General features: G+C 36.8%; 1 protein-coding gene across 1 annotated transcript; it reads right to left on the bottom strand.

The window, feature by feature from the left end:
* Nucleotides 1-1,871: 1,871 nt before the first annotated feature.
* agxta (alanine--glyoxylate and serine--pyruvate aminotransferase a) lies at nucleotides 1,872-8,130 on the bottom strand (the record flags this gene model as incomplete). Its single annotated transcript, XM_024259180.1, is given in 10 exon segments — nucleotides 1,872-3,540; nucleotides 3,612-3,740; nucleotides 4,600-4,695; nucleotides 5,017-5,086; nucleotides 5,165-5,263; nucleotides 5,334-5,418; nucleotides 6,570-6,640; nucleotides 6,715-6,815; nucleotides 6,887-6,951; nucleotides 7,938-8,130. Coding segments are annotated over 10 exon segments (1,017 nt in total), but the record flags the coding sequence as incomplete, so codon positions are not given.
* Nucleotides 8,131-9,782: the final 1,652 nt, after the last annotated feature.

Consider the following 9,782-nt stretch of genomic DNA (forward strand, 5'->3'; position numbering starts at 1 on the left):
TTTAAAGGTCATTTTACAAAAAAAAATATGCAATTACATGGAACTTTAAATGGGGTGCATGCTCAAGTCGCCAGAAGCCTTTAATGCATAAATGCCCCCAAATAGTTTTTTTCTCTTTAAGCTGCTATGACAAGTGAATTTCTCCCTGTGAAATACATTTTGAAAGTTTCTGTTTGTGGAACAGCTCTTCTTTCTCCAAAGGGTGCTAAGAGGTTTGTGGAGTTTGCTCATCCAGTCCATACGTGTTTGCAGATCTGGAGAAAGTGTTCAACCACATCCCCCGTGCTATTATGGAAGCCCTGTGAGTTTTGGGTTTGGGTCTTTCTGGGGTTGGTCTAGTCCATGTGTACGACCAGAGCAGAAGCTTGATCTGCACACCCTGCAGTAAGATGGACCTGTTCCAGGTGCATGTTGGAATCCATCAGGGCTTCCATCTATCACCGGTTCTGTTCATCATCTCTACAGACAGAATTTCAAGGTTTAGCCAGGAAACAGTCTGGTAGGGGAACTAGAGTATTACATTTAGACTTTTGCAGATAATGTTTTTTAGTTGGCTTCATCAATCCAAAGCCTTCATCATTTGTATGGGAGGTTTGCAGCTGCATCTGCAAAAACTCTAAATGTAATCGAGTAGTTCTCCAACCAGACCCCCTCCGGCAACTAGGACCAAGCTCCTACTCTGGTAATACATGGAGCGGACCCAAAACTCACAGTCTTGAGATTAAAAGTGATCCTTACTCTGGTGTACATCCACAGATTCAAGGATTTCCACCATGTTGGTCAACACAGCAGTGGAGGTTGTTGTAAACACAACTGATCAGACATGAAAGTTCTGTTTGTGTTTGATTTGGTTTGGTTTGGGTCTATTCTGATGACCTTCCTGTCAAAACCCTCTGCATTTACCCAGACGTGGGACCGGCACACAGATTGTGCCCCTTGTGGTTCCATTATTCAGCCAAAAAATGTAATTTGATGAAATCAAATGACACCTTTTGATACTGTTTTGAAGCCCTCTGTCCAGTCTCCTTTTTTCATTTTTCATTTTTTTCTTCACCAACTTCCTATGCTTCCTTTTTTTATCTGTATCACTTCCTCCTGTGTTCTGACTATTATAGACTATTGACTGTACTGACCATACGTTTTTCAGAAATTATGTGTGAATAGCCCCTTTCTTTCTTTCTTTCTTTTTAAAGTTTTTTTTTTAGTTTTTTAATTTTGGTGTTTTATTTATTTATATATATTTTTAAATCAAGGCTGCCTACATTAGACTTTTTAAGGGTCCTAGACCTGGCGGAAACCCGGAAGCCTTCTTGGTGCAGCTCCCTGATGCTGTCTAAATGCAGCTCTGTGTTGTTGGAACCTGCTGGGCATTACTCTGAAATTTCCAGAAGTTTCCTCCAACACAGGCTGACATGGTTGTTTTGGAGCAGGAATCTGTTGAATCTGTTGATGTACACCAGAGTAAGGGTCACCTTTAATCTCAAGAAGGGGTTGATAGATCCTGGTTGGCTTGAGGGACTCCTCAGTCAGCTGACAGGTAGGGGACAGGTAGGGGACAGGGAGCGCCACTGTATTGAGCTAGCGAGGTCTGCAGTAGCGACCTAGCCACCTCATCTGTAGTGAGCTTGCCAGCTCTGCTTTACGAGCTAGCGAGTTCCACTGTAGCGAGCTCTGCTGTATGACCTAGCAAGCTCCACTGGAGAGCTAGCGAGCTCCACATTATGAGCTAGAAAGCCCTATTGTATCGAGCTAGCAAGGCCTTCTGTCCACTGAGTGGCTGGCTAGCGTAGCGAACCAACCCACTGAGTTCCCACTTAAGTCAATGTGGGCAAACACAGGTGGAGCCACCATGGAAACTGTGTAATGGTTGCCATTGAATGCCAGTTGTAACCATGATTCTCGTGTTAACCGAGTTGTTTTGAGCTGGGTTTTATGCACTTTGAGGTCATGAGTTGTTTTTGTTTTGTGAGCCACCCTATTGGACGAGCGGGACTGTGGCTGAGGAGTGAAAGGACTCCTGATTTTCTTGAATGGACAGGTGCGCAGGAGAGGGGCGTGGCTCAGAGATGCCGGCAGAGCCGCCAGCAGCACGGAGCGGATGATTTCGGTGTGGAGGAAGTTTGCCGTCTCTTTGTGGATTATACCGTCAAAATATTTTTTGAGAGGTTTTTTTCCCTGAGTTGGATTATCTTCTTCATTTTTTTCCCCAATCATCATTTTCCTCGTGGAACGCGTTTCCGAAAGCGGACGAAGCGACTTTCCCACGGTCACGTGAGCTGGACAGACTTCATTTTTTTTTCTCTTTCCTCGCGCTGTCATAACTGTGGGACTTGGGGTTTGGACTAAGGGGATAATATTTATTTGTATTTTGTGTGTGTGGATTGTTGGGGGGTTTGTTGTTGTTATTGGGTTGATGGGATTTGTGAAGCACCTTTGCATATGAATATAAATAACATAGGATAACTTAAACGACTTTCTGTATGATTCATTAACATTGTTTTTTTATTTAATTTATTTGAGGGATAAAACAAAAAGACAAATTATAACATTATAACATTGACTGCACCCACGCCTATAAAAGGGTGTTGTGACGTCCCCTCTAGAGAGGAGGAGTGATCGTTACAACTGGGGACAAACCCCATTTTCTCCAAACCACTTTGAAACCTTATGGGGCCAATCTAGCCTTGCTGGTTGAGCTCATACCAACTTGGATCAATTACAGTTTACTAACGTTGATGTTCCAACATGGCAAAGTCTGTATAACAGAAAAATGACGCCTGAATTGACTTCATTTCACTGGAACCAGAGGCAAGGCATTTTCAGTGGGTGACCTTACACTCACCATGTCCAGTTCTCTCATATACAGTCAATGGTTAAATCCAGCTTTGATAAATTACTCCCTTTCAACTCATCACATTGAAAAATGTTAGTGAGGATATTCGTCTTAGTTGTTACAGTCTCAATTACAATGTGAATTCTGTGGTTCGCTGGTTGTCTTGAATACAAAATATTAAAAAATAAAATAAAACATTGAAACTTTTATTTTTTACAAACATTATTTTTTTAAATAATTGACATTGACCTTTCGAAAGCAGTTTCAGTGAAAGTTTAGGAAATGACTCTGAAGAAACATACAAGTCAGTAAATTATTAACCATAGAACCCCAGAAACTCTGGATTAGAAAAAAAAATCGTTGAAAATATTTTTTGAAAGCAGCATTAAAAATATAGAAGACTGCAGAAAGTTTTATGAACTTAAAAAAATCTAGAAAACTTTATACACAATCTTCAAAAAGTCTGTAGGGATTTCTTTTATTTTGGTCTGGAAAACAAGAACTTAACCTAAAAAAAAAAAAACAGCAGAAACTTATAGATTTTTTCACTGACCCTCTCAGACAGCCTTTTTTTTTCGACTAAACTAAAACCAAAGCCTTTACACTTTGCTTCTGTGACAGTGCTCCAGGGCGTCCTTGAGAGCAGCCAGCACCATGTCCACCTTCTCTTTACTGCTGTTACATCCCATCAGCCCCACACGCAGCACCTGCAGCAAAAATAAAACTCTTTTAGTTTGTATAAGTGGACTCCAACAGTGACCGATGATCATTCTCTTACCAGACCAACTGACGGGCCCAGCCCTCCAGAAATCTCCAAATTGTGCGTTTTCATGATGTAGCTTGTGACTTCCTTCCAGTCGTATCCATGAGGAGCAACAATGGTGGTCACAGTGGGCAACCTAGCATGCTGTAGCACAAGGGTGTCAGACTGAATCACACGAGGGGCCAAAATCCAAAACACACCTTAGGTCGCGGGCTGAACAGGATAAACATTTATTCAACACTCTGGAACTACATTTTTAAAACTTTAAAACTGTAACATAATTATGAACTAGACATATAGCATTACCTGATAGCAAAACCTGTGAATGCTGTAAGCTGAACTTAGCCGCTGAAGATGCTAAAATTGATAGCTAAAAACGCGGAAGCTTATAGTTGAAAACACTGAAGCTGATAGCTAAAAACGCTGAAGCTGATAGCCAGCTAAATTTTAGCCAAATGCCAAATAAGCCTGAACACACACACACACACAAGTTCTGATAGCCAAAAAAGCTATCATGTAGATGAAAAACTAGCTTGACTTCAACATAGCCAAAAAAACGAAAGAAAAGCCTAAATTAGCCAAAACAGCTAGCATGTAGCTGAAATATTAGCTAAACTCCAAAAACACTCTAAAAATCTTAGTAAATGCCAAAATACTCTAAAAAGCTAGCAGAATACTAATTTCTTAAACTTTAGAACTGTAACATTTTAACATAAATATGAATAGTAAAAAGGCAGGAATATTATTTCAACATAAATGAACTTAAACCTTAAATAACTTTCAATATTTTACTCTCCATAAAAATCTATTTTGTCAAAATTATACAAGTTAGAAATGAGCGCAAAATAACATCGGGCCATTAATAACAATAAAATAAAATGAGCTGGAGGGGCCGGATCCGGCCCCCGGGCCTTGACTTTGACACGTGTGCTGTAGCAAAACAAATAAAACACTGTTTTTATTTCTATTGTAAACAATGAAAAATAATATTAGTCAAACTCACTTTTTCTTTGACGAAAAGCTTGAGACCCAATTTCTCCAGGCCAGCATAGAAATGCTCTGCAGCGCTTTGATGCCTCTTCCACGAATTTTCAAGACCCTTGAACAAAAAAGGTACTTAGTTATAGATGACCTCATGAACCACAACTTTTCTAAATTAATTGGGAACTGATGGCAATAATTAAGAGAAATTCAGTGGAGATTAACAACTTAGCATTCTAACTTACAAAAACAAACCAAAAAAACAACACCATGTTGTAATGAACACAGTGTTTCTCAAGATTTTGTGCCTATTTTTTTCTGTTACAGAAAGAACAGACTTCATTAAAATTGTGTTTTCTCTAACACATTTACAAGAGTGTTATTGTCTAAATACTAATTGAGAGGTCAGTGAATTGCTGTAGCTCCAGAGTCCATCCACCTCTTCAGACAGGACAGCCAGGCTCTCCCTCAGGGAGTAAAAAGCGGTGACCGGACCGGTGTGATGATACCTGGGCAAAGAGGAAGACAGCGCTCTCTGAAATTATTCAGTGCCAGTAAATGTGGGAGAATAGAAAATGATGTCCTACATTCTTGATGGCTTCTCGTCACATCCCCAGTAGTTAGCAAGCCAGTTCAGATCGAGGAAGAACGACACAGGCTTTGATCTCCGGTTGAACACTTTTTGGCTGTGGGACCGTGATTTAAGCATCAATACAGAATCTCTACTTTTAAAGCGTTGGTGTGCACGAGTCTCACCAAGCTCTTTCACTGAAAGAAATGGGTGCCGTCCCAGGAGGAGCATTCAGGACCTTTTGGGAACCAGTGTACAGGATGTCAATCCCTGCAGGTGCAAACATTCACACTGTAAGGAGCCGTCGAAGGAGGCAGGTGGAATGGCATTAAATAATTAAGTACAATCAAAAAAATCTCTATTTTTTTTAATATTATACTATGAATTTTCAAAAATGTTTTAATTAAGTCTTAACATGTCTAAATTTGCATATTTATCCTGAGTTGATGCAGGACTGTACACAACCCAAAATGTGTTGATCCATGAAGTAAACCATCTCCTCTTCACAGCATGTCTCCAATACAATATTTGAAAAATGTAGAAATATTTTTTTATGCATAATATTTATTTCCTTGAGCCTGCTTAATTTCTTCACCAATGCAATGGCTTTCATTGAAAAAACACTTTTTCTTGGTCACCTTCAGGGGGCGCTCATGAGACAAGGGCCGTGGCTTATCCTCAAGCTAATCTGAATCAACAAAAATTAGCTTCAAATTAGCTTTTTTTAAAAAGTGTTCTTAAATAAAACAATTTGTAATTAAAAGTTAATAAGGTTGAGTTTGAGTTTTAAAATACTAAAAGCTTCAGAGGATTAAAATTTTAACAATTTCTGCACCTCTTTACTTTTATTTAGAACAAGCAGGTATTAAATGCAAAACATGTCAAAGATGGACACCCACTTTGCCATTGTTTCACTATTAATGAAGCCTTTTCTTTAAAAAACAAAACAATTTTTAGATTTTCAGAAGTGTATGCATTTATATGTGTGAAAGAATTGACATTTTACATTTAATAATGAAAGGAGACAAAGGATGAAGGTCCATCATAGTCATAATGATGGAACTTCTTTGACACATGCATTTTATTTTGAAAGGAACTTGTATATATTGATAAATATAGAAAAAGATAGCACTGTTACAATTCAGTTATTACAAATATTTGTTAGAAATGAATGGTTTAATGGCCACAAAAACATAAATAAAGTGTTGGTTTCCTATAGTGGTGAAGTGGGACTTTGCAGTTTTGGTTGGGTTTTGGTCAATAACTAATTTGGCTCGTTTAATGTGAAAGCTTGCAAAACCCTGGAATTGTCTCAAAAAAAAAATCTGTATTTTTTTTTTCAAATCATCAATTTCACTCCAGATTAGCCCTGATTCTCATACATCACACAGTAAAAAAAGGACATTGTGCTGCTCTTAAACCTTGTTGGTCCATGTACAGCGGAGCTCCTCCAAGAGAAGCCACAGAGTCCACCAGAAAGAGGCAGTTGTACCTGCAGAAACAGATGAGTTTGTTTTACTCGAGTGTGTGTCATTGCTCATGCATTCAGAGGAGTGAGTGTCTTACTTGTAGCACAGCTCTCCTATTCCATCTAAAGGATGCAGGACTCCAGTAGAAGATTCTCCATGAGCCAGGAAAAACACCACCGGCCTGTGCTTCGATAAAGCCTGTGACGATTCAATGAAAGATGAAATTCTGGCATTTTCCACAGGGTCACTGGGGTATGGAGGAGCAGTACCTTCTCAATTTCTGAAGTTGTTAAGTAGCCACCAGGAGGCGCCACTAATGTGTTTACTCTGGCCCCTGTCGGATTGAAGCACATAGACAGTTTATCACACATGTTAAGGTCAAGGCCCTCTGGGTAATTCTATCCGGCCCTCCAGATGTTATCTTAACTTTATTTCTAACTTGTGTAATTTTGACAAAATATATTTTTATGGAGAGTAAAATACTGAAAGTTATTTAAGGTTTAAGTTGATTTATTCTGCAATAATATTCCTGTCTCTTTATTATTCATTATTATGTTAAAAAGTTAAAATTTTCCAGTTTTAAAAGTTGGCATTCTGCTTTGACTATTTTGGCATTTAATGCGATTTTTAGGCTATTTTGGAGTTTGGCCAATATTTCAGCTCCATGCTAGCTGTTTTGGCTAATTTAGACTTTTCTATTTAAGCTTTTTAGGCTGTTTTGGATTTAGGCTAATATTTCAGCTACTAGCTTATTTGGCTAATTTAGGCTTTTTATTTTTTATTTTTTAGGCTGTTTTTGGAGTTTAGCTAATATTTCAGCAACATTCTAGCCGTTTTGTCTAATTTAGGCTTTTCTTTTAGAGTTTTTTAGGCTGTTTTGAACTTTAGCTATTTTTTCAGCTACCTGTTTTGGCTAACCTTAAATATTTAAGCTGCTTATTAGCTTCTGTGATTTCCGCTTTCAATATCAGCATCTTCAGCGTCTAAATTCAGCTTACAGCATTCACACTAGTATTATCGCAGGTAATGCTATATATCTAGTACATAATTATGTTAAAAATTTACAGTTTTAAAGTTCTAAAGTTTTAGTGTTCAATAAATGTTTATCCTGTTCGGTCCGCGACCTAAGGTGTGTTTTGGATTTTGGCCCCTTGTCCAATTAAGTTTGACACCCCTGGTTTATCAGAACAGTTGTTTCTGAAATAAATGTGATTTATAAGGATTTCACGTTAATAATGTCCACCTCTGCCTTTTTAAAATAAAACCCCCAATTTGTTTCCCTCAAACCTGAGCTTCTGTGTGTTGTTTAGTCTTCCTTACCGATCCTCTCTGCCATGTCTGCAGCTCGCTCTCCCCAGATGCCGTTCACCGCTGCCAGCACGCTCTCCCCGGGCTCCACGCTGTTGAAGATGGCACACTCCATGGCGGTGTGGCCCGTACCGCTCACAGCTAAAGTCATCCTGTTACGGGTCTGAAAGACGTACTGGATTCCACTTTTGATGTCATTCATAATCTGTTTAAAACAATAATTTACATATTTGGAAACATCTGTCAAAGCACAGACTTTCAAAGGTTATGAAGAATGTAATATTTAATTTACAAGATAATGCATATCCCATATGTGCAAAAGATATTGAGACACAAAAGCATCTATTTCATGATTACAGTTTGGTTAACATTTTCTAGAATGATTTATTTAATTTTTATTTTTATAAAAAACAAAATCCTAGCATTTACATACCTTAATTCAATTGGGTTATTTAAAAAACGTTTTCATTTTTTTTCTTGACAGTTTAGTTATTTAAGGAATTTATTTTAATTGATAAATAAAAGAGAATTCTAATTTATTTCATTCTAAAGCTTTTTCAAATTCAAAGAAAAATAAATAATAAAATACCTATAACTCTTAAAATATAATTAGCTTATCTGAATTAATGCTCTCTTATCTCTAGATTTTGTTTCTATAATGTTATATAAATCGCTATACATAAATATATTTTCATTTTTTTTATATTCCTTTCTTTCTTCCATTGTTTTTGCTTCTGCTTGCACTTTGTTTCAGCTTTTTATGTGAGAGCTGTAATGCTGCTTTGTGTTTTGAATCTCTGAGTTTCAAATTTAATGTGTTAAGTTTAAATTTGGTCAAAAAAAAAAAAAAAAAAAACTTTCATTGGTTATCGTTCAAACGCACACTTTAAAAAAAGATATTGTAGCTTTATTCTAAAGAAGACGGTCAAACGATCAAATCTGTCTAGAGAGCCAGACATGTGACTGAGCGGTGAAAAGAAAACATTTTTATCTCTTTTAAAAGACGAAAATGACCAAAATAGTGTTCTAAATGCTTAATAATAGGCCAAAGCGTGAACACAGACAAAATGGGCTGAAGGAGCAGAGAAACACAGCAAAAAGATTTAATAAAGAAATAATAAAAAAAATAAATAGTAATAAAGGTGTTTCATATATCCCCTAAAAAAAATCAACTAGTAAAGCTTTTCTTTGTTGAAAACACACGAGAATCAAACCAAATTTTAAAAGTTATGAATTTTTCCTCTGCAGCATGTTAAAATCTTTTGCAAGAAATAGTAAAATAGTTACAAATGTTCTAACAAAAATAAGAGAACACTAATCCTCAGAAAGAAAGTAGTAAAACGATCTGTCCATGCAGGAAGTTATTTTACTTGACAAAAAAACCTTATCATTTCAAAATCTAGAGACAAAGAGTTCCACATGAGCATTAAGAATGGAAAAATACACTAAAAGATTAACTATGTTATTTGTTAGTTCTAACCAAATTTTTTGCATCTTTATGAACTTAAAGATACAAACAATCATTTTGATTAAAGTGAGAAAAACTAGTGCAATAAACGGAGGATGAGAACAAAATGTGAACAGCACAAGAACACAAAATCATCAGCACAAGTTTCACATCTCAATGAATTCTTATAGAAAACAAAACTAGTACTTATTCTTAGAACATAAATCTATATTTTTGTTTCCAAAATAATGAGAATGAATGCTAGTCTAAATTTTCCAAATTTGCTGAATTTTATCTTAAATCGTTTTTCTAGAGCAAAAAGATTTGGACTTATTTTAATAATAATTTAATTTAATTTAATTAATGAGACAAACAACTCTTGACTGCACTGATTTTGAGAAAAGCTGAAG

This window comes from Oryzias melastigma, linkage group LG4 (assembly GCF_002922805.2).
Source record: "Oryzias melastigma strain HK-1 linkage group LG4, ASM292280v2, whole genome shotgun sequence".
NCBI classification, from domain to species: Eukaryota; Metazoa; Chordata; class Actinopteri; order Beloniformes; family Adrianichthyidae; genus Oryzias; species Oryzias melastigma.